The 24,718-nt window shown below is 36.1% G+C and overlaps 1 protein-coding gene across 1 annotated transcript in view; it reads right to left on the bottom strand.

Moving 5' to 3' along the window:
- The window catches only part of tomm70a (translocase of outer mitochondrial membrane 70 homolog A (S. cerevisiae)), an 87,425-nt gene that overhangs the window by 3,771 nt on the left and 58,936 nt on the right, over positions 1-24,718 (bottom strand). The window contains exons 6-11 of the mRNA XM_039744996.1: positions 23,681-23,888; positions 20,250-20,384; positions 18,622-18,729; positions 18,239-18,355; positions 5,761-5,858; positions 4,860-4,982 (exon numbers count right to left, since the gene is read on the bottom strand). Of these exons, the coding sequence (XP_039600930.1) occupies positions 4,860-4,982; positions 5,761-5,858; positions 18,239-18,355; positions 18,622-18,729; positions 20,250-20,384; positions 23,681-23,888 (789 nt within the window). The remainder of the gene's footprint in view (positions 1-4,859; positions 4,983-5,760; positions 5,859-18,238; positions 18,356-18,621; positions 18,730-20,249; positions 20,385-23,680; positions 23,889-24,718) is intronic.

Below are 24,718 nucleotides of genomic sequence, written 5' to 3'. Positions count from 1 at the left end.
CAGAGAAAAGTAACATTGCAAGAATTCACGAACTGCTCACTGTAAGCACTTTTTTTAATGAGTTTTAGGCACCGGGAAAAAAATGAACATTTGAAAAATCCATTATTTAATAAACAACCAAGAAAAGCAACATTGTAGCAATTCATGCTACGAACCAAAAAACAAACATTTGAAAAATCCGTAATACAAAAACTAACCATAAACTAACCTTGCATGAGTCGAGTTCTGGCATGAAAGAAGTGAGGAGGAAATGGGTGGAAAGGAGATTACAGTTTTGAGGTAAAGTCTGTGACGATGCGGTTTCGCTGCATCAGTAATGTTACTGATGAGCACAACAGTGAGGCACTACAATGGAGCAATCGGATGGCGCAAAAAGTGCCAAGTGCTTTTATTAAAATCAACAAAACAACAATCAAAAATAATGCCCAAATTAAATTAAGTGCAGTGCTTTCAGAATCTTTCAATAAATAACTAATCCCATAAAAACAGAAGTGGAGATTAAAATCCAATAGAAAAAAGTCGTCATTAAATACAACGAGATTAAAACAATGCTCGAAGCAGTCTCTTTAAAAACAAGCCCGGTGCATTCTTTAACTGCCTTACGCGGCCAGCCGTCATTCTTCTGGTCACTCCAGCTCCTTAATCTCTCAGCTGGAGCGACCACTTCCTTCTGCCCCACCGAGTGTCGGCCAAAACACCCCTGCTTGGGCTCACTGCCAAGCTGCCTGCCTGCGAACACGTGCTCGCTCACAACGTTTCTTTCCACACTGCTTCCTGCTTACTTCCTCACTCCGCAACCTCTTTCTTTTCTTTTTCCTCCCTTTAGCCGCCTCGCACTGTAGCAATCAACCACCACGCCACCTCGCTAAGCTGCAAGCGTGGCAATTATTTATTTAAAACTGGCCTCTTGACATGAGCTGTGGACCCGCTATACCACAAAGTCTCTCTGCACGAGGCACGTCTGACCAAGAACAATGTACTGTACAGGGAGAGACTGAACACGTGCGTAAATCATCAGCGCGTACGACCTGGAAGAGAAACGAAATAGAGCACAAAGAGTTCACAGCGAATGCACAGGGAGAGACTGAACATGTGCGGAAATCATTGGTGCGTACGAACCGGAAGGGAAACTCACTTGTTCGTTACTCTAGTGTGTGGTCGTGAACGGATGCAAAAGTTTGGCAAACTTTTTGGTTGTAACCTGTACGTGGTCCAAGATGTTCGTGACCCGAGGTTCCACTGAATTAAGAAATGTCCACCTGAAAAATACGTAACCAATTGTGGCCCCAATGGTAAAAAATTACTTATGAAAGCATCACACAGGGTCCAACATGGCTTATGTAAAGTTAGAAGACTCACTACATCTCTGGCAATTAAAATCAAGTGTGACAGTGCTGCTGAAAGAAACACTACTAACAAACATTGCCTTAGCAGGTGACTGTTAGCTAAATGACCCAAGAGAATTCTAACCTTGTCAACAAGAAAGAAAAATGCGCAGCTGTAGTAAGCAATAGAACACCAGCACTGAAGGATTACAAAAACTCCCTACAGCCTTATAAATGCAAGTTTCTGTTCATTCACACTGATGGGCATACCAGAGTTGTCAAAAACAGTATTAGTCTATGCATTAACCCTGCAACATAGACTGGCATCATCATCATCATCATCACCACCACCACCACCACTACCACCACCACCAGTGTAACAGTAATTTTCTGGGTGTAGCTGGGTTGCCCCAACAGGTTTTTGCTCCCATCTCTGCAGTCCTGGACTTCCTTTGGGAAGAGACTTATCCTTCTCATATCAACCAAGATATTATCAAACTAGGTCCTCTGAGGCCACCTTCCCTCCAAATCAAGACTGGTGGACCACAGCACCTGATCATAACCTTAGATTTTGTGCTGAGCACAGCAGAAAAAAAGTATCACCTTAACACCAAATATTTCTCTTTAACACTGTGATATACTGCACCTTCATCTGATCTTTATCTTTTTTCCCCAGCTTTGCTTAGTGTTCTGTCTCTATAGTAACACATTATCCTGGTCGTGGTACTTAAATAGAAGTATGCTTTCATTAGATCCACTGATATCATAGATGTGAACAGAGGATAACACCTGAATGCAAATGAATGTCTTAACATTGCTGCCAAATTAATTTCTCTCTTCGTGGCAGCAGTGTTTTCATCTATAAATGTGAATTTCTGAAGACTGAAAGCTACATGTCATAAGGCTACAAAAATCTTGGAATGACTCCTGAAACATAAAGGGAAATTCAATTTAATGAATTGGCTAGCCTAGTCATTAAACTTCAGTTGAATCAATCCTTTGAACGAAATAAAAAAACAGAGATTCACCATTGGCAAAACTCCAACATCCATTTGAGACAATGAAGTTACAATGGGCTAATATTTCTGCTGGAATTCAAACACTATTTTGAGAACAAGCCTTGATGAAATGTTTCTGGTCTGGAGAAAACAGGAGACTAACTCACCATTAGCTAGAACTACTTCATTAATATCATTTATAATGTTCAACCATTATATGTTTATTATTATTTGGAATTCATTATAGTTTGATGATGTGTGTTAGTTAAAAAGTTTCAGTGTTCTTTATTATTCTCCTATTAGTGAAAATTTGCTAGTAAATGGAAGGTCTGTTCTTTAAGAGCAATCAAAGATCTGAATTGTTACATTTGTTTGGTTTGCCTAAAGCAGTTACAGCCTTTCTATCTTACAGTCTCTTCTTCATTTTTTGTGGATTTATAAAGCTTCTGGATGGAAAATAACACAAATGAAAAATGCTATAAACTACTTAACATGACCAACACACTCTTCCTTGCATCATGCATAGACAAACTAAACAATATTGAAATTTGTGTAGCCCTGTCTGGGAAATATTTATTGGTTAGATAAAAAAATGTTCATACAATATCTACATAATATCTACATATTTCAATGATATCTTCTTCCAAAAGTGAGCTATATAAATATCTGTACACTAATAGACAGACATGTGATGGGCAGTCACAGTAATATCTAGAATAAGTCTTAGCATATATCACTACTAGGAAATCCAATCCTGGGCTCCCGGTAATTGGACATGTTTCATTCCAGCATTCTCGGGAATGAAACTGCTCTAATTCCTGGCTGAACGGGAATGGCCAAGTTCGCATATATAGCATGTAAAAATGTAAAAATCGATCAAGAAATAACAGAGTTATAGCTGAAAATAATTAAGTGGCACGGTTTTTTGGCCCATGGTGTAGTGTGTTGCTCATTAATTCAGTCAAAAACAGACCAGCAGCAGTCAGTCTCCCAGCTCCCACTAAGACTGAACACAGTGGACTGGGAGGTGTCTGCACTCTGCAGATCACGAATGCTGGGACAGGGCAGAGTTTGTTGATGTCTGTGGCACGTGCTGTTGACAGTACAGGCTGATGTCTTCATCAGACAACAGCTTTGAACAGCAACTTTAAATTGCAATGCGTCAGTCTGTTGCATCCGCATTAGCTGTGCCAAGAAACTTACCATCACAGAATGATGACAAGAAACTGAATGCATCAGTAAAAGCTGAAATGGCAGTGTTTCAGAGCAACAGCAAGCGCGGGCGTTGTTTAGAACAAGTGTATCAGTATCTGATGATTGTGCCGCCTACTTCAGTGGAGGCAGAGCGTGCTTTCTCATACTCGCATACTCTGCACGAAAGGTGCGCTTTTGCCTGGACGACCGCACGCTCGACACGTTGTGCTTTCTACACTCTTATTATGCAACTAACTAGATACATGCACTTATATGACAGCATGAACTGCTTGTAGTCAAGGTTACAGTAGTTTTATTAAAAATAAGTGTCGGTTGTTCTAAAACCGTTCACATGTGAGATGCCCGCGCACTGTGTCATTCACAGGAGCCCGGAATTCCCGGGAATGACATGCGGGATTCCCGAATTCCTGGGAATGGATTCCCTAATCACTACAAATGCAATACAGCAGAGGTCACCTGACAGTAGGAACAAAATGACATGGAAATGTATGAGCCGCCTGCAATAAAATGTATTTAAGGAACAATTAAACAGGGTAAAAATACAGATGTAATGGGAAGGAAAGTCCATAGATTAAAAAAAAAAATTCCATGCTGAAATCACATTGTTACCAGATAAAGATTTTTTATCTATAGCTATTTATTTTTCCTTCTTCATTATAGTGTATAATCCTATGACTGAACTGTCATCCAAAACATTATACATTAATCAGGTTTTCACAACATCAGATTTCTACTTGACTGCTATCTCATTTTATGAAAAAAAAAAAAAAACAAAAAAAACAAAAAGAATATAGATATGGTTGAATTGTGCCAATTAAGCTAACAACTTAATTTGGGACATTCAGTCTGCAATGCAGTCAGTTTAGTGGATAGTAAAGAGAAAACTGATGAGTCATTATAATAAAATAAATTAAATAAACAAAGAAAAAAACCCCAAATCACTCTTATAGCAAAAAGTTTCTTTTTCAAAGTTTGTAATATGTTTTATACCAAATAGCAGAAAATGAGATTACGAAGAACATCTTCAGGGCTAAGATACATTTTTAAGCCTCACCTATCAATTCAATGAATTGCCTTTTCATATGTCAATTGAAATCAGATATAAGACTTTAAAATGTTTAGGTCTGATAAGGTTTGTCCCGACTTATATCAGCATGTTGATTTATGTTTAAATCACACCTGCTCTAATACGCATATACAGAGAAAAAACTTAGAGAGAGTGAGAAATAGAGAGATGTGCTCTTTCAAAATTTGCCACATGCAACAAAGCATATCCTCCGTCTACTACAGATGGTCTAATACTTGCAAAAAAATTAGTCACCTTTGAACTTCAATCGTTCCCATTGTTTCATATGCAAAGTCACACTTGTTGTCTATTTCAATGGCTTTGCTGATTAGCTCTAATCCTTTATCAAGGTCTTGTTTCCACTGAAGCTGTAGCAGTCTACAAAAGAGGAAATGAAACAAAGCAGATTATTTCTCCAGATTTGGGGCAAGGGGGATGCAATTTGTCAGGTATTTCATCAGGAATAAAATATTTAACACAAACATTATACACTGTTGAAATGCTGACTCAAAATTACACAAATTATATTATTACACTGGAATAATATCTGACAAAATCAAGTTAACTGAGGAAAACAGTTATAACAATCACTAAAGTCATCAATAATAACTACAGTTCAGGAATGAACATATCACTAAGCCACAATTAAAATGTCCACTAAAAAATTCAGAATTTATTAAATGCCACATACAAGGTTTGCTAAGGAGTCTGAAAAAACAGTAAGACAATAGACATACTTCTATCATATGGCAACAGATCTTACATCTATCTTAAATAGAGGTTGAAACAATTGTTTTCTCCAAAAATTTTAAACATTTATATATGAAAAAAGGTGTCACTCTCTACTTCTGTTCTACATACGTATATAAAAGGTGCAACAATTCCTAGAATGAATGTATTATAAATGTGTGTGCCATACTGAAAATTAAATTGTTGTACCGTGTATTTAATCAAGTATTTAAACTGCCTACTTTTACTTTATATAAAAATAAGCAATTTATACTTCAGTGACAAAATCCTTACGGTGTAAAATATACTTGCATTGTATCAATACAGAAATGTAAATTGTCATTATTATTAATGAAATAAATTCCTACTGATCCAAAATGACCTAGTTAAGACTGAAATTATTTATGTTACATGAATCCTTTCTCACCCTTTGTGAACATAGGTTGTAGCATTGTCAGGTTCAAGTTCGATGCACTTATCATACATTTCATCAGCTTTTCCAAACTGCTGTTGATCTGTCAAAGCCTAAACAAAAAGATATAATGGGGGAAAAACAAATTAAAAAGAATGAAATATGTATGATACCAACATATTGAAACTTTATACTCACTTCAGTAATACACTACTGGTAAAAAGTTTTAGAAACCCCTCAGCTTTTCCAGTTTTTCTTCAAATTTCATCAGTTGAAATGCAATGAATTACTAAAATACTAATTAGTTGTTCCCTGAAGAAGGCCCATTTGTAATATTCTAATACTTCCTTTTTTCAGTTTTTGCTAAACTAAACTTTAAATTTAAACTTCTGGCAATTTACTACACCATCGTAGGTCATTCATTGCATTTCAACTGATTAAATTAGAAGAAAAAACAAGGTGTTCCAAAACTTTTGACTTGTAGTGTAGTTTTGTATTCAGTAAAGTAAAATTACTTAATAGCAAGTTGATCTACAATGTATGTGCCATGGCATTGATTCAGTCATGGAATTCTTTGGAAAAATGTAGCTCCATTCTTCCTGGGGATAAAAAAATGAGTCAACGCAAAGACTAAAATATCTGGAAAAAACAGTATCAAACACACATCTTCCCAGTAAATCTCATAGATGTGTAAATGTATTCAGATTTGTTGACCAGAAGAACATAGATGGAACACAGGTATACCATCAGCATTAAACAAAAACAACTATATAATTGCATAAATATTATGGATAAAGGCAACATAATCCTTAAAGATTTCCTCCTTTATTACATGAAATGCTATTTTAATAATAGGCAAACAAGATGATAAGAGAGTTGGCTGGGACTGACTTACTATTTTACTCTATTAGTATGGTAGACTAGATAAAGTGGACAAAGTATTCCTGCTTATTGATTTCTGCCTACTTAACATTGGAATGTACAAAAACACTTCACTGCAATTACTAAGTAACAACCATGAATTTACTATATTCAGGAGTGTGAAGAATAGTTTACTGGAACTGCCACACTGCACTTATGTTTTTGAGTATTAAGATCACTATCCTTAGCTCTGCAACTTTAAAATTACAGGCTGTACATTATTCCATATTTAAATTTGTCCCAACTTTTACCTATAATTGCTATCATTGATGGTATCTCACAAATTATATTTTCATTCAAATTCTGAATCACCTGCAAATAAAACTACAAATTATTAGAGAGAATACGATTTAACCTCAAATTAAAATATCTCCCACTTTAATGCCTGTTCAAATAATCTGTTATATATTAAATAAACTAAATCTTTCACATATGTGTATTCTAAAATGGTTTTGTGTACTTCATATTCTTGGTGGAATGTTCCTAATGTTTACTGTATCACTTCATGGGAAAAGAAACACTCAATAACTGCCTATCCCTAACTGATTCAAGGTAGTCCATACTCTCAGCCACATTTTAGATTTAATTCTCTCTTATGGTTTTTAACATTCAGAATGGAATTATTTCTCTTAATTAGTGACAATGCTAGCAAGATAACAACAGCAAAGTAAATTGAGGTAAAAAAATTCTGTCTCAACAGAATTAAATCTCTCTATTATGAAAAAAATCTTGGAAGGAGACGAGACATGATTTTCTCGGTGACACTTTAATGTCCTGCAAGACAAGGCAGTGAGACAAAAGGACAGCTGCTGTACAGGATTTTAAATGTTCAAAGCAACGTGAGCGGGTGGGTGAGCGAAGCGAGCAGGAGGCTTTGCCCCCTAATTTTTAATTAACAAAGCAGTGCACAATGCATGCTACGATTACTACACCAGATTAAATACTATATTTACAATCTTAATTAGAAATTCAAACTGTCTGACACAGTATGCTAAATGCCATGGGATTACAGATTAAGCATTAACTTTTTTATACATAGAAGCCGCTGCATCACAACATATCACCCACTGACATTAATACCTTAGTAAATATAAGTTCAATTCAACAAATATAAATTAAAATCAACATATATTTTAAAGAAATCAGAGTAAGATCTGAATGTTCTTAAGAAGTACAGATTAATTTAAATTTGCCGCATTTTACTGAAGTTTTAGAGAAAACTGTAATCTTGTAACTAAAATGTTACCTTAAAACACAGTATTTTGAGAAATTTCAGTTCAGCTACACCTCAGCATAGTAACTACCTTAATTCATGTCACAAATTATATTCTTATCTATACTAATAAAAGGCAAAGCCCTCACTGACTGACTGACTCACCACTAATTCTCCAAGTTCCCGTGTAGGTAGAAGGCTGAAATTTGGCAGGTTCATTCCTTACAGCTTACTTACAAAAGTTGGGCAGGTTTCATTTCAAAATTCTACGCATAATGGTCATAACTGGAAGCTATTTTTCTCCATATACTGTAATGGAGTTGAGCTGGATGGCCGTGGGGGGCGGTGTTTCGTGTGACGTCATCACGCCTCCCATGTAATCACGTGAACTGACTATCAACGCAATACGTAGAAAACCAGGAAGAGCTCAAAAAGCGCTGAAGAAAACATGCATTATATAATTGAGAAGGCAGCGAAACAATAAGAAGCGAGCGACTGACATATACAACCATATTCATGAGTGCTGCTACTTCGGAAACAAAGCACGATGTAAACCTAAAGTTTAAATTAAGTTCATAGACAGGCTGCCGCTGGTGTTTGTAATTTAGTGCCTGCCCATATAAGGCCGTCTGTCAGCGGCAATCCAATAGAAAGACTGACGCTAAATATTCACGGGTGAAGGACTGTGCTTATGCAGAGGAACATGAGATGGTCAGGATGGTGTTTGGCACAAACCCAGTGAATCTGCGAGAGAAACTTTTAAGTGCCGGGTCTTAGCTGACATTACATACAGCCGTGGACATCGCACGAGATGGCACCAGCACAGCTGGGAACCTTCGATGCAAGAACACTAAGCGGCTCACGTGAACTGATGCAGTGCACAGACAAAAAGCAACAGTTCCAAAGAGTGCTGAACAAAAACCGAATTACACAATTGAGAAGGCAGCAAAAAAATATGAAGCGTCTGATACATACAAGCATATTCATAAGTGCAGTTTTAAATTCAAATGCAGCTTAAAAGCTTTTTTTTTTTCTTCAGAAATTAAAAGAGTTTGAGTTTACAATATTCATGTCCATGTCTATTATTTGATTCTGTCGCCCACTAAAACCCTTTTAAATTAAAAAAAAACATATGCGATTTGGGGCAAATTTACGTGTGCGATTACATACGATTAATCAAGATTAATTATTACACAGCCTCTAATTAATTGGATTAATTTTTTTAATCGAGTCCCTCCCCTAATATATATGTAGATTTGTATATATATGTGTATATACAGTATATATGTATATATATGTATATATGTATATATATATATATATATATATATATATATAAAATGCCAGCAACACTCATGACAATGACAAAACAATTACATTGTCAATCATGTTACATTATTATTAAAATGTTTCCTTTTCTTTTATTTCTCCACTGTCAAACGCGGGTATTTTGCTATATATATATATATATATATATATATATATATATATATATATATATATATATATATAGAGAGAGAGAGAGAGAGAGAGAGAGAGAGATAGATATGACAACAACACTCATATCAATGACAAAACAATTACATTAACAATCATCTTACGTTATTTTTAAAATATTTCCTTTTCTTTTTCATAACTTCTTTAACACACTACTTCTCCGCTGCGAAGCGCGGGTATTCTGCTAGTAGTTTATAAACTGTTTTCAAGACATGCAATGTCTGAAAATAGTTCCTCTTATTCCAGTATATAGTTAAACATCGTGACCATCTAATTTTGTTGCCTGGACCAATTTGCTTTTCTATTTATATGTTTTACTTATGCGATATCATGCACCTTCATCCATATGTCGATGATACCTGGCTACAGTATATTCATCATTCAAAACAAATGATATTCTTTGGTTGCATAATTAATTACTACTTTATTGAGCTAACACATGGGTAAGCAAATATAGTTTTACATTCAGGAAAACAAAACACTGAAATTATTTTAGTGTAAGATAATCCCACACGTAATGCAGGTGTTAATTTTTACCATTGATTTAACTTTCAGTTCACAAATGCCTACATTTCCTAAAACCTTCTTTCTTCAGTTTAGAAATACTGCAAAATTTAGGGTCTTGAAAAAGCTAGTCCTTTCATTTGTTTAAAGCAGAATTGACTATCTGAAAGTTTTACTGCCAAACTGTACAAATGGTTTACTTACTGCCATACAATAATTTGAAACTATGACAGAAATGGTTATAACTAAAAATAAAAAGTATAACTGTAATTAAAAGTATAACTCAAATTAATAAATCACTGCACAGGTTTGCTGTAAGCTGACAGTGAAACTGTGTTTAATAATCATTGCTTTAGACAAATAATATGTCGTTTTATACCAGCTCACAAATACTCATCCACTCACGTATGAACTGCTTATTCACTGCTTATTCATCTAATCCTACATGTCTTTGGGGATGTGGGATAAAATCCCACACTAACCTGGGAAGAACATGAAAACTCAACATTGACAATAACTTGGCAGGAGGTTCAAAATCAGGATGCTAGATCCATGAAGCAGCAGTTCAAGGTTTTCATTTAGTCATGTTTACACACGAAAACATTGAAGTTGCCTTCTCAGCTGCATCCAATAACAGACAGAACTTAAATAAACAGAGGCAAGTTGGGTTAAAATCTTGCAGAACAAAACTAAAATATTTACTTCATTTGAAAAACGGATTCTTTTACAACTAATTCAAACTGCTTGATAGTGCATTTTCACCTAAAATGTTACATGATGCACACAAAAAAATTCCAGAAGTGCAGGATTTTGATCTCCAATATTGTAGTCCTTATTAAAGAGACTTAAAGCACAAGAAAGAAAGACATTTCTGGAGTGATTTGTATGGGTTTTTCTTTAAAGTGACTATCCTCCCAGATTTACTGAAGCCAAGTTCTGCGTGCAATTGGAGTCTGTCACCAGTTTAATGAATTTCCAATTTTATCAACATAGCCCTCTGAAAAACACTTCTCTCATTATCTAGGTCAGCCCAAATAACTTTAGTTGCATGTTTGGTAATAAGCTAGAGTTTTTTTTTTTAATTTTGGTTTGTCAGTCTAGTAAACAAGGCAATGAAGATGAAAATAAGGTCCTTATCTGAGTTTACAGAGGAAAAATAACTGCAGATTGCATTTAGAGTATATGTTTTCTGTATTAATATTTCAATTAAGCTTATAATCTAGGGTAGTTCCTAAGTATTTATATTCAATCATTATTTCTACCTCCTCCGCCACAACAATAATGGGTCAACATGCAGATGGTTCTTTAAACACCAAGTTACTAAGTGGACCAGTTGATTTAAATAATGACGTTTATCCGCTGCATACTTGATAATGGAACAATGGTCACTGTTCAGTCTAATGTCACTTTTGTACAGTTTAAATAATAATGAAGACAAAACACATCCTTCAGGGGCGTATTTCACATAACTTTTGAAAAAGTGGAATGTACTTTGACAGTCTGTGAGAGATGTAAAACAAGGCTCTATATTCGTAATGTTTTAAATTAGTTAATATTCATACTGCTTAGTTTCTTAATCAATATGTGAGGCTGGTTGGTTTTGAATTCTGAAATAGTGCTCGGACACAGGAACCATACTAGTCAATTTTTTTTTAGATTTGACACCGTTGGTCATCTTCAAATGAGTTAGTTTCTATCATTTAAATGTGTTTTTTTATCAAGTGTTAAAAACTTTTCAATGGAATGAAAGTTGAGTGTGCTACCATGTCACTGTACACAATGACCTACTAATTAATAAAACATTTAATTTGCTAGTAAATTATACTTCCACTGCTGTTACTGTAACACTTCTACTTGCTTTTCATAGTGCTAAATGACTTCTGACACATTGGGTTTTGTTAAACTTTCTATTTACATAAAAACACCATCCACGGCTGTTACTATAAACAAAAATGTATTTTTATCTCAGGAAAAATTGTGTCAAAAAACGTAATAAATTACATCCAATTTCCTTTTGCTGATGTAAACATACCTCAGAAGAGAAGGCATGTTTTCTTTTTCTTTTTTTTTTATCTTTTATTGAATTTATTAAAAGCATGTAACTTTCTTTACAATGAAGTCAAACTTTAAAATAATAAATTCAATTTAACACCCACCCATGAGAAAGAGAGAAAGGCCAACAGCCAGAGTAAAACAGAGTAGTAAAGAGGGAAAAAAGTCCTACTCCCCAAAATAAACACTTATTCTAAAATGTTGTTGATAAGATAAGATCCTGCCGGGTTTTTAAAAAGTTTTGAACAGATCCTCTAAGTGAGAATTAGATTTTTTGCCAATTTCAAATAGTATATAATATCAGTTACCCTCTGACTTAAAAGAGGTGGGCTAGGATTCTTACAGTTGTGCAAGATAAGTTTACATGATAATAGTGAAGTAAAGGCAATTACAGTTTATTTGTCCTTCTCCACTTTAAGCCCATCTGGAGTACACCAAACACAGCTATTAATGGATTAGGAGTGATGTGATACAGAGGCTGTCTGATAGGGCATTGAAACTTTTTTTTGCCCAGAATGATATTAATTTGGTAGACGGCCAAAGCAAGTGGCCTAGTGAGGCTGAAGCAGGATTGCAAGGTTTGCAGGTTGGACCTTGCCCTGGAAACATTTTCGACAATTGTAAACAATATAGATGTGCTCGATAAAAAAATTTTAAGTCGAGTAATTGACTGTTGTGTGTATATGGAGCTAGAGTGAATTCTGTACAGGGCCACCTTCCACTTCTTTTCTGAAATGTGTAAGAGATCCTTTTCCCATTGTACTTCGGGATCTTTAAAAGGAAGGGACTTGAAAATGATTTTATATATTATGGAACAGAAATAGGTGGGAAGTGAAGAAAACTGGGCAGATTTTGTTGAGCAGTTTCTAATTTGGAGATAGTGGAAAAATTGCATTGATGGGAAGCTAAATCTGGAGTGTAATTGTTCGTAGAATGCATAAGACATACAAAACTCTAAATGATTTTATCCCATACGTTTTCCAAACATTAAAAACTGTGTAAGTTTGAGAGGGTGAAAAAATGTGGTTATCATGTAGAAGTGCAACAGATAAAATATTCTCTAACTTGAAGTGCTTCCTACATTGGTTCTATATTGTAAGTGAAAGAATTACAATTGTGTTTTTAGTATTTTGACAATACCTTGTATTTACTGGTGTACAAAGCAAGGAATATAAAGAACTACTGCAGGATTTCATTTCTATTGCGGACCAAGCTAGTGGGTAATAAAACTGAAAATGAGGTAGAGCAATGCCACTTTCTGGTTGTTGTAGGGTTACTGTTTGGATGTGTGGATATTTCAAATTTCAAACAAATGAAGTTATGATTGAATCTAATATCTTAAAAAAGATTTGTTAAAGTATATGGGCAAGTTCTGAAATAGAAACAGAAGCTTAGGGAGGATATCCATCTTGATAGCTAGTATTAATATTCCCTGCTAAAGTAAGATGGAGGGTAGATCATGTATGCATGTCTTGTTTAAGTTTTTCCAAGCAGACAGCAAAATTTTGTTGAAAAAGAACTTTATATTTATTTACTTGTGATGTTTATCCCTAGGTATTTAAACTAATCTGCAAAGACAAAAGGGAAGGTGACCAATCTACTGTCGTTTGCTAGAGAATTCAATAGAAAAGGCACACTTTTGTTCAAATTAAGTTTGAGTTCAGATATCATTTTAAATTCTGCTTGTGCAGTTAGGGCTGCAGGCATAGAATATTGTGGGTCTGATATATGCAGTACCATATAATCTACATATAGTGGTATTTTCAGTTCAAGTTCTCCCCTGAAAATCCCCTTTATGTCTGATGCATTTTGAAAGAGAACAGCCAATGGTTTACTGGCGATTGCAAACAGCAGTGGTGGCAAGGGGCATCCTTGTTTAGTACTGCGCTCTACTTTAAAGTAGTCTGAAATAATCTTAATACAAACTGAATGTATCGCAAAACGCATTAGATTGTGTCTTGTATTCTTTAAACTGAGGCTTATTAGATGTGTGTATTTTTTGTCAATTCTTTAATCTGAGTGCTAATATTAAAACTTACAGTAGTCTCTAAATGTGTGCATTATATTTTTATGAGCTAAGACTTATTATCTCTTCTGTCTAGTGTTCACAGTAATGATGTGCGAATTTAAAAATGAGTTGTTGGATTTTTTGTTGTCAAGAGGTTGAGTTCTGATTGCAAAGCCTGTCTTTTCCTAAAAAGTGCCTCATTTGAAGACCTGGTATGTTCTTGATCTATTCTGGAAATTTCACTGATTATTTCTGAGGCCTTCTTGGTTTCCGATTGATTTTTGTGGGAGACATGAGATAATCTGTCCTCTTAAAAATGCCTTCAGAGTGTCCCCAGAGTATTTTCTTGCAGAAACCTCTGAGGACACATTTGTCTCAAAAAGTAATCAATACATATACTTTTTGCACAGTTATCATCAGCTAATAACAATGAATGAATTTAAAACACAATTAATGTCTCCAGCCATTATAATTATATGAATGTTCAAGCAAGGAATGGGTGCAAATATGTTTTGGATGAAGTCTCTATCATCCACATTGGGTGCGTAGATATTTATCAAAATCACTTTACAATTAAATAAATTACCCATCACATATTGCCCTACAGGATCAAATACTACATCTGATACTGCAAATTAAATTGTTCTTTGAATTAAGATTCCCACATCTCTAGTTTTTTGTATAGCTGGAATGGAAAATTTGGCCAGTCTAGCCTCTTTGCAACCAAAACTGATCCTTGTTGATTAAGTGAGTCTCCTGTAAAAACAGTATCTTGGCGTTTAGACCTGTTAGGTGAGAGAATCCTTTCTTCCTCTTTAATTTGTGATTGAAACCTTTGACATTCCAGCTCACAAAGTTCACTGTATGGTCATACAGAAATTGCTTCTGAAGTTCTGTTGTCACTGAATAATCTTAAATTAGAGTAGTACATTATTACATATGATGGCTTTAACCTTAATTTCCAATATTGACAAGAGCTATGGCTATGAAGCCTATTGTTGTGTTGGCATTTAAAATTGTGGGGATAAAAAGGATCAGAAATAGCTTGCTGTCTTTACCTCCTTCCCCAGATCCCCACTTCCCCCCATTTTTCCTCCCCAAGTGAGGCTAGACCACACTTCGTGAAGTCCCAGTCTCCTGACATGCCTAGAAACAGAGCACATCCAGAACAAAACAAATCCCCAAGCAATGGTGTAGAAGGAATAAAGTATACATTGGCAATACAGTCCAAATACTATAAACCTAGAATATAATCTTGACCAGGCCAATCAAGTCCCAGCCTCACTGGGTCACATGTTTTGGGCCTGCACCAAATTAACATCATTTTGAACCAAAATTTTTTAAGTGCCTTTCAGACAGCCTTGGTGTCACAATCCCTCCTAAACCATTAACAGCTGTGTTTGGTGTTCTTCCAGATGGGTTTAAAGTCGAGAAGGACAAACAAACTGTGATTGCATTCACTACACTTTTGTCACGCAGACTTATTTCGCTAAACTGGAAGAATCCTAACTCTCCTCTTTTAAGTCTGTGGGAAACCGATGTTTTATACTATTTGAAATTGGAAAAAATCAAATACTCTGTTAGAGGATCTGTACAGATTTTTTTCAAAACATGGCAGGATCTAATCAGTAATATTTTAGAATAAGCTTTTAAAGCACAGAGGAAACAATTATTTCTGCATTTTTTTTTTCTACTCCATTTTCTCTATTGGCTTATTAAACTCGTCAATTTAGGTATATTTACAAGCCTTAAGTTTTACCCTGTTGGCCATGCTCTCTCTCTGAGGGGTGGGGGTCGACTTGTTCTCAATCCTACTTTTTGTAAAAACTGATTGATTTGTATGAAATGATTACAGTAAAATTAATAAAAAAAAAAAAAGAAAGAAATAGCTTGCTATCTTTACGTCCTTCCCCAGATACCCCTTCCAAGCAATGGTGTAGAAGGAATAAAGTAGAGATATCCATTGGCAATACAGTCCAAATACTATAAACCTAGAATATAATCTTGAACAGGCCAGGGTATGATGTTAAACGGTACCCATGGAGAAGCAGATAATGTAAGATAGTACAATCCTAATACAATAAACCAAGGTTGTGATTTTAAACAGACCCTTTGGTGGGGGGGTAAAAAGCGTATACACACACAGACATATATATATATCCATGAGATCTTTCGCAAACTGCAAACGAGCAGTAATGTTTTTTTTTGGAGAGCAGTGGCTTTCACCATGCAACCCTGCCATGCACACCATTGTTATTCAGTGTTTTCCTGATGGTGAACATTAGCCAATGTGAGAGAGGCCTTCAGTTGCTTAGAAGTTACCCTGGGGTCCTTTGTGACCTTGCTGACTATTACACACCTTGCTCTTGGAGTGATCTTTGTTGGTCGACCACTCCTGGGGAAGGTAACAATGGTCTTGAATTTTCTCCATTTGTAAACAATCTGTCTGACTGTGGATTGGTGGAGTCCAAACTCTTTAGAGATGGTTTTGTAACCTTTTCCAGCCTGATGAACATCAACTCTTTTTTTTCTGAGGTCCTCAGAAATCTCCTTTGTTTGTGCCATGATACACTTCCACAAATGTGTTGTGAAGAGCAGACTTTGATAGATCCCTGTTCTTTAAATAACACAGGGTGCCCACTCACACCTGATTGTCATCACATTGATTGAAAACACCTGACTCTAATTTCACCTTCAAACTAACTGCTAATCATATTTAATAAATATTTATTTATTTTGTGGAAGCTGGCCTGGACACAGACAGGTGGACACCAATGGTTCACCAACCAACACACCATTTAATCATTATATACAATATTTACAGTGCACACAACCCAATACTCCCGTATCAAACACCCTCAAGTCCAGGCCTCTTATCCAATGCCTTTTCCTTCTCCTGACCGCCTCCACTCCTCCACCCATCGAATGGAGGGAGGCGGCCCCTTTTATATTCACCTGGATGTGCTCCAGGTGCATCCCAACGAATTCCTGCCAGCATTCCCTGGTGTGGCGGAAGTGGCGGCTGTGCACTCGGAGGCACTCCGGGTGTCCCTGGTCTTCTTCCCCCCAGCACTTCTTCTGCTTCATCCAGAGAACTAAATATGTAGAACTTGACTTGAACATCCACTCTCAATTAAGCAGGATAAAAGAGGCTGTATGTGATTTCAGCTTTCTGTAAGTGCTGTTTAATGCTGTAAAATGTGGCATGTTTAGCAGCTATTGAAGGTGAAAAATCAGGAAAGATGTGAATGTGGTTATTTCAAAAATAATCTTGTTTCAGTCTGAGAAGTGACATCAGATTTAGTTTAGATTGTACTTTGTTGAAACGTACAATGAGGTTTTGAGATGTTCCAGCAAACTATGCGGCAAGCCAGTGTCCTACTTGAAGTCCTCTGCAATTATCTGAGATAATAGTTAAGCGATGAGTTTCACTGGGTTTGGGCTTTCATGGTTTTCAGGGAGACCTTTGATTCTGATATTCCTTCTTCTATATCTATCTTCCAGCGCAGCTAGTCTGCCTCCAAGCACTTTGCATTTGGATTTTGTAGCCATTGCTTTTTTGTCAGCGGCGGAAGCCTATTGTTCAACTATTTCAAAACAAGTTGTGAACATTTGCTTAATGTCTTCAAGCTGAGTATCAAGTGCTCTAAATTTATTTTCAAATTTGCTCGCATTTTCCTGTATTTTTTCCTCATTTTCTCTAGCATACCTCAAAGTGATTACCGTATATACTCATGTATAAGTTGGGTCTTGAAACCCGAAAAATCGATCATAAAATCAGACCCTGATTAATACACCCATTCAAAAATGCGACACGTTTTTTATTTTTTAACATCTTCTTGCTTCCTCCAATCTTGTACCAGTTTCTCAGACACATCGAATTTTGTTGCAGCAGCACAGTTATCAATTTCTTTTGCCACTTAAATGACAATTTAAAACCAGCTTCATATTTTCTTCTGATCGAAAGCTCCATCGTAGATGAGGGATGTTCTTACGATACAAGTGTATGAGGGTGTGAGATACTAAAAACAAAACAGTGCAAACGTCGCTTCATAATAGTTCGGGTATTATTGTGTGGTCACGTAGGCACAATACATAGAAAAAAATGCAGTGAGCTGCGTGGTTGCTCTCTCGGATGGGCGTTAGCATATAATCTATTGAACCAATAGTGTGAGTTTTCTGCATTCGATTTACATGATTGACATTATAAAATACTGGAAATTATACAGTAAAATCAAGCATGTTCTCTCTATAAGAAATTCCATTAAAAAAAGAAAAAGAAAAAACTAAAAACTCACCTGTGCATACAGGGCATAGCCTTCAGCACATTTTGGGAACCTTTTAATGACATCTTCAAAGCCAGTCATGGCAGACTGAACTTGAGAAAGATTATTTCCATTATATGCCTGACGATACTGGGGAAAAAAAAGGAAAAAAAAAACAGACTTAAAATTTTCATTTGTTTTGGGATTTTAAATTAAAAAATGTTTTTAAAAAGTCAACACTTCTGAAATGTCAAACAAACTTGAAAGCAGGTTTATCTGTGATGCTGCATCTTATAACAACGCAGAATATTTATGGATGCATATCAACATATTTTTTTTTTATTAGAATCACAAAATTATCTTTCATCTGAAACCCCCTCCCCCAAAAAAAAAAAGATAATGAAAAGAAGACTTACCAGAGCAAAGCACTTTTGTGCTTGTGCTAAAGCGGAGTCTGGCCTTAACTGTATGCATTTGTCAAAATCACTAACTGCTTCTTCTACCTGATCCAGCAGTATTCTGAGCTATAAAAAAATGAGAACAAAATAGCAACTTTAAAAATAGAGTGTATCTGAAATGGAAATATGCAAAGCAAAAATTAGGCTATCTTCAGCTACCTATATATTATACAATAACACTGCGAAATTCAAAGGCAGTCTGAACAACTGGACAGGGGTATATCAAGGTGATCATGAAAAGATTCATCATTTGTAACATTGTTACAGACTCCACTGAAAATATCCATTACAGCTTCTTTCTTTGAGTAGTCTGCATTGATGTAAAATGGCATTAATCAATCGGCACCAAAGAGTTCTGCTTTTGCCATGGAGTTAATGTCTCTGTAGCTACACATGGTGAGTGGTAAAGTACAAAACAGTGCAATTTGATCAGGCAAGGATACATCACAGTTTCTGTTACTCATTACAACAATGTTGCTAGGCTACTTTGTGCTATTTCTCATAAAGACAATATCCAACCGCATGACTGTCATCTTCTAGAAATGTCTTATGTGGCATCAATGCCCTTTTTTATTTCTTCAACAGCATTTCTGGAATGTTCTATTCCAGATGCTCACTGGAGGAGAAAGTGGACAGTGCTTAGTTGGATGTTCAATAAGACACACCCTTGGTACTTTTATGCATCCTAGCTGCATACTTATTTTGGTCCCACAATACAATCCTTTGTTCAAACTAAAATTTCTTACTTATGCCCGTTTTGCTTTCCTGTAAGCTGGGCAGTAACTTTTGAGTTTAACTCTTGTTTTTGTTACAGATATGTATAATCTTATGGCTAGATTATTGCATGGACAAGAGTTTTGACTTTGGTTTATTAAAAAAATTAGAAAAAATGAAATAACTTGCATTTCAATTAAAACATCAAATGATGTCCTTGCTTTTGCTGTGACAAATGAAAATTTAACTAGTACAATGGCTGAAATAAAAGAGGAATCCAATATTTTCAGGTTAAACATTTGTACAATGAAAAAATTCAAAATGCTTTCCTTTTTAACATATCTAACAAAAAGAGGGAGAGAGGGGTTTGGAGCACACACTGATACAGTGCATTGCCGCACACACCACACAACAAACCAACTCAGGATCCAAATTAGGACCCGAGTGCAGCCATGCGACGGGTGATACCTCAGCACCACACTAGTTCAGATGTAGTGGAACAGTGTGAGGTTTTTTGTATGGTGGCTGGAGTGCCAATTCTGCCACCAACCCCCAAGTTTTTCCCTGCAGGTTGGAGGGCCTACATGCAGGAACGGATGTCATACCCAGGACGGAGCAATTGCAGGTTAAGGTTTTGTAGCTTGCTAGAACATTCAGTGCTGAAATAATTACCTAGTGATATCAAGTGCCAATGATTTGTTCTTCACTCCCACTTTCCTCCAACCAAGACCACAGCTATATATTTTTTTTAAATAACTCATTCTACTCCACTTTGGTTTTACCCAGCCTTAACCAACTTAATTACGATGCACATAAGGAAATGGAAGATGATGCACCACACATTACTGAGTACAGAAAAACTGCAGACTCACCTGGCCACGGTGATGATAAACATCAGCATTGTGAGGGTCGATTTCAGCTGCCAAGTTGAAGTCTTGTGTAGATAGCACAGGTTGCTGTTGCTGCATGTACATGCTTCCTCGTTTTATAAGAGCATTTGCACGAAGCTGAAAAGAGGAAGTTGTGGGGATTAAAAACACTGATTCTCTGTATATGTAAACTAACCATAACAATAAACAAAATAAAAAGTATATTTTTAATGCAATTTAATCCTCTCCCAAGCTTTTTAAAATTTACTTATAGGTGCATGCAAGATACTTGTGCTAGCTACTCTGTTGACAGCAAATTCTATTTGGACAGGATTAGTTTTACACTAGGAGGTGGGTTTAAAGTAATCATTACTGGAGGATCTATGTAATTTTTAAGCTTTATTTGGATGGAATTAATTTTTATACCAGGAGGTGGTGTAAAGTCTGATTTACCAGCAGTGCATTACTCTGTACCAGCATTTTTCCATTCCCTTTAGTCAATATACGCATACTGTTAGCTCAGATCATATATCCTCTTGGGGACAAATAAAGTTCTGCCTATTACCAGCCTTTATTTATAAGAATAATATGTCCATTTGCAGCACTAAGGGAGACAGTCCTGCTCCTACCGACTTTTCTATATAAACTGTGTACATCAGCACGCCGATAGACCTTTGAGGAGATATAACACTACCTACTCCCTGTTATTCAGCGTGTACAACGAGGACACAGACAGTTCTTCACACTAGACTATGATCTTGTGCTTACTGTTGGCTGAAGTACCCTTTCACTCATGCGTACCAGTAATGCTTAACACGGTAATTGCTTTACACAAAAACCTGTCCACAAACATCCTACAACCCATCTTCATGGGTATGCAGCTGAAACTCCAGTCTTGCCTATGGTATTCAGACTCTGTTTTCCTTATATTTTCTTTTATTGCTTATTGAAATTTCATGTCATCTTCCCAGGAAACACTTAGCTAAAATAAAACAACATGCTTTGCTAGGTCAGACCACAGAAGTACAGTAGACCCCGCGAAGTTGCGGTTCAGAGTTCGCGGCCTCAGTCATTCGCGGACTTTTCCTTAGAACCTAACTAATAATTGTTCGTGGAAACCGCAAATATCCTCCGCAATTTTATGGCTTTTTCATGGCAATACTGTATTGTGGAGAGAACCGTGACTTGGGATGGTGAAAGTAGCCAATAGAATTTGAAACTGCAACTCCCAGCAGTCCCTGTAGTGGCTCTGATTGGTCTCTTGCTGAGGGTGCTGGGGTTGTTGAGGTCAAAGGATGTCAGTGCAGCTTTTAAAATGAGGGACGGTGACCAAAAGCAATAATTTGTGTTTCAAGTTCCTGTCTGTCTGCCTTCCTTCTGTTGGGTTACCTGTACTTATTAATTTTGTCCTGGATCATTTTGTGCGTTTGGATTGTCTGCCATCTGCTGTATACAGTACATGAGGACTGTAAGTGGATTCATGGTCATCCTGCAAAGAAAGGCGCTCTTGAACCGTCCACCCGTCTTCACCATTTCAGAAACTACCTTTAGGTCTATCTTTACTTTCCCATTCAACGTGCAGATCTCTGAACTATCTATTTTCATCCATTGCCGTTTTTAATCAACTTTTTCATAATTTACTGTGGGTGTTTTGTTTGTGCTTTGTTGTATTTAATGTGTAATCACCGTAAGGGGAACTGGGGTGGTATCATTTTCTTATTTAATTTGTTTTCATTACATTCTTTATTTGCTGTTTGCTTTGTTTTTGTCTCCATTTGTGAGTGCACGCGCGTCGGGTCAAGGCTGGAATCTCCACCATAAAAATATATAAATCACCATCTTCTCGACTGTGGCTTCTCGCACAACGCTACGCTTACTAAAATGTCTGAACCGTGCCTGTCCTTTTTGGCTGATTGCTTTGTTTCTCTCTCCTCCCCAAGACATTCTCTGCTCCTGTTGGGGGTTGTGCTCCCCTATGATGTTTGTCTATTCTTTAATTGATAACTGCATACTGAGCTATTTTAACTTCTGAAAGAGACATGTTTGTTTGAAGTGTTTGAATAAAGTTCCTGTCTCTACAATCTCCTGTGTTTCTGTGCAATTCTGTGACCCAAGCGTGACACCCTGTCCCTGGGACTGACCCGCTGCACTAGAGGAGCCTGAGAGAATCAACGCTTACCTCGCAGCCTGTTCAATCGCAGTTGGCTTAGTGATTTTTTTTTTTCATCCATGGCATCAGCTGCACTTTGTACATATTGTTCCAGTAGTTTTTAAAATAGTTTTTACAGTTCATTAGCAGTGTGTAAAATGATCAATGTTGCAGTAATTTTGATGCTCTTTGCATGAAAAAAAAAATGTGTTCCATTAAAATTTCACATTTTCTTTGTTAATTGTAACGTTTACTTAAAGTGCAGCAAAAAAGTATTTGGTATCCAGGGATGCATTAACACCCAAGTATGTGGCAGTTTAAGGGTTAAAGCCCCAAAATGCCACTGAAACGAACTGCACCATCTAAGGCTTCTGGCAAAGAAAATGCACTTGCATGAATTACAGTACATATAGCGATAACATCGGTATTTTACATTCTAGCACTGTGGGAGACATAGCAGTACAGTATACAGGTTTACCTTTACATTTTTTATTTTTAGGTAATGTATTAAGCTGATTTTGTAATGAAAGTGTTTTAGGGGCATATTTAGGTTTAAACTATGAAAATAGGCTTTTTTTAACCACATCCAAAATTTGCAGTTTTTCACAATTTGCAGGTGCTCCAGGAACGCTCCTGCGAATTTTGGGGGTGTACTGTATATCTGACCCAAGTATTGTTTTTACAGTAATATCTGGAAATATGACTCCTTTCCAATGTCAGCCTTGTGCTGCCACACTATTGTGAGGAGACTTGCTGCTGGTTTATTTAGAGATGATATCTTCCCTGCCTTGATGAAAGTAAGTGACCAAGACACAGGATACAGATACTTACTGCAGCTGATGCCTTTATACATAATATTTGCATTAATGGTCAACATGCCAAAAACACTACCCTTCTTTCAACACTTTCAAGCAACATCATAAAATAATTCTTCACCATTCATTTTTGGAGGTATTGTGGGCATGATGCTGTTGTAGCCTTACCCCATCAGAAATGATAATGTGCAAGTCAGGGAACTCTATCAATACAAGAAAGTTAATGTTTGAACATAGTGCTGCAGTGTATATTATATATATTACAGTTAAACCTATTGTACGTTTCATTAACTCAACTTAAAATGCATCAACAGTAGTCTTTTTAGCCTGAATGAACTACCCTCTACCCAGGTGAAAAGTTCTACTAAGCACACTATTACAACATAAATTGATGTGTAAATATAAAGGGGGCTTAAGATGAATTTTCCAATATGTGTTTTTAATATTTACAATTTCCAGCATATAATCACCTTGACATTGGCATCCTCCATACTGATGACCTGGTCAAGATCCGGCTTAGCAGCGGAGGCATTGCCAATTAAAAGATAAAAAGTAGCTCTCAGTAATAGTGCTTCAGCAGTGTACTTCCCATGTGAATCTATTTCTTTAGTACATTCAGTGATGATTTTATCATAGTTTTCCTCCTGCATGAACTGCTTAGCCTTAAGGTAACCCGACCTGCAGGGGAAAAAACGAGAAGGAAACTGAAACTAAGGAGGCTATTTTGATTAATAGAATACACAATAAAATGATTCATAGAACAATCATCAAAAACACTGTGGGAAAGCAATTTCAACAATTTAAAGCAACGACTTTATAGTTACTTGCTGTTTAGTAAAAGTATAAAACATGCATGCCATCATAATCTCGCTCTCTTTATTGACAGTGCATTAATTAAGCACTATTATCCATATCTTTCTTTAATTTAGATATTCATAATTGTTACTAAACAAGAGCAGGATGGATGCTCTAAGGTTTAAAACTGCTTTGAAGATTAAAAAAGTGTATTGGATAGTTTAATACATCATCAAGACTTTAAAAATAGGATAGCACAGAGTTTTTACAACTAACTAGAAGCTTTTAAATATCAATCTTCAAAATTTATCAAATATATAGTTTTTAAAAATTTTCAGAAATTTGCCATGTTACAGTTCAGGGGTAGCGTTAAATTCCTTTCACTTAAGGATCTAGTAAAACAGTGAATTTGATAGGTACCCAAACTTTGGCATACAAACCTTGGTCTCTAAGGATTTCAACTGTGAAATTTATAAAATTCAGTGTAGGAGGAAAGTGATGTCTTATAGACTGCATATTATATTACTTAAAGCACTGAATTAATTTAATACTGTACCTATAACAATTCCAAATCTCTCAAATATTTTAATCTACTGCACTCCTGTTATACCACAAAAGTTTTTTAATATGATGGTGTACACAGGAAAACATGCAAAGACAAAATTCTAATGGTTGGCTCTCAAAAATAGCATGTTTGACACACCTCTGTTACT

Source organism: Polypterus senegalus, chromosome 2, assembly GCF_016835505.1.
Source record: "Polypterus senegalus isolate Bchr_013 chromosome 2, ASM1683550v1, whole genome shotgun sequence".
Taxonomy (NCBI): Eukaryota; Metazoa; Chordata; class Cladistia; order Polypteriformes; family Polypteridae; genus Polypterus; species Polypterus senegalus.
Note: the sequence above shows the minus strand (reverse complement) of the source record. Positions and strands in the feature narration are given on the sequence as shown.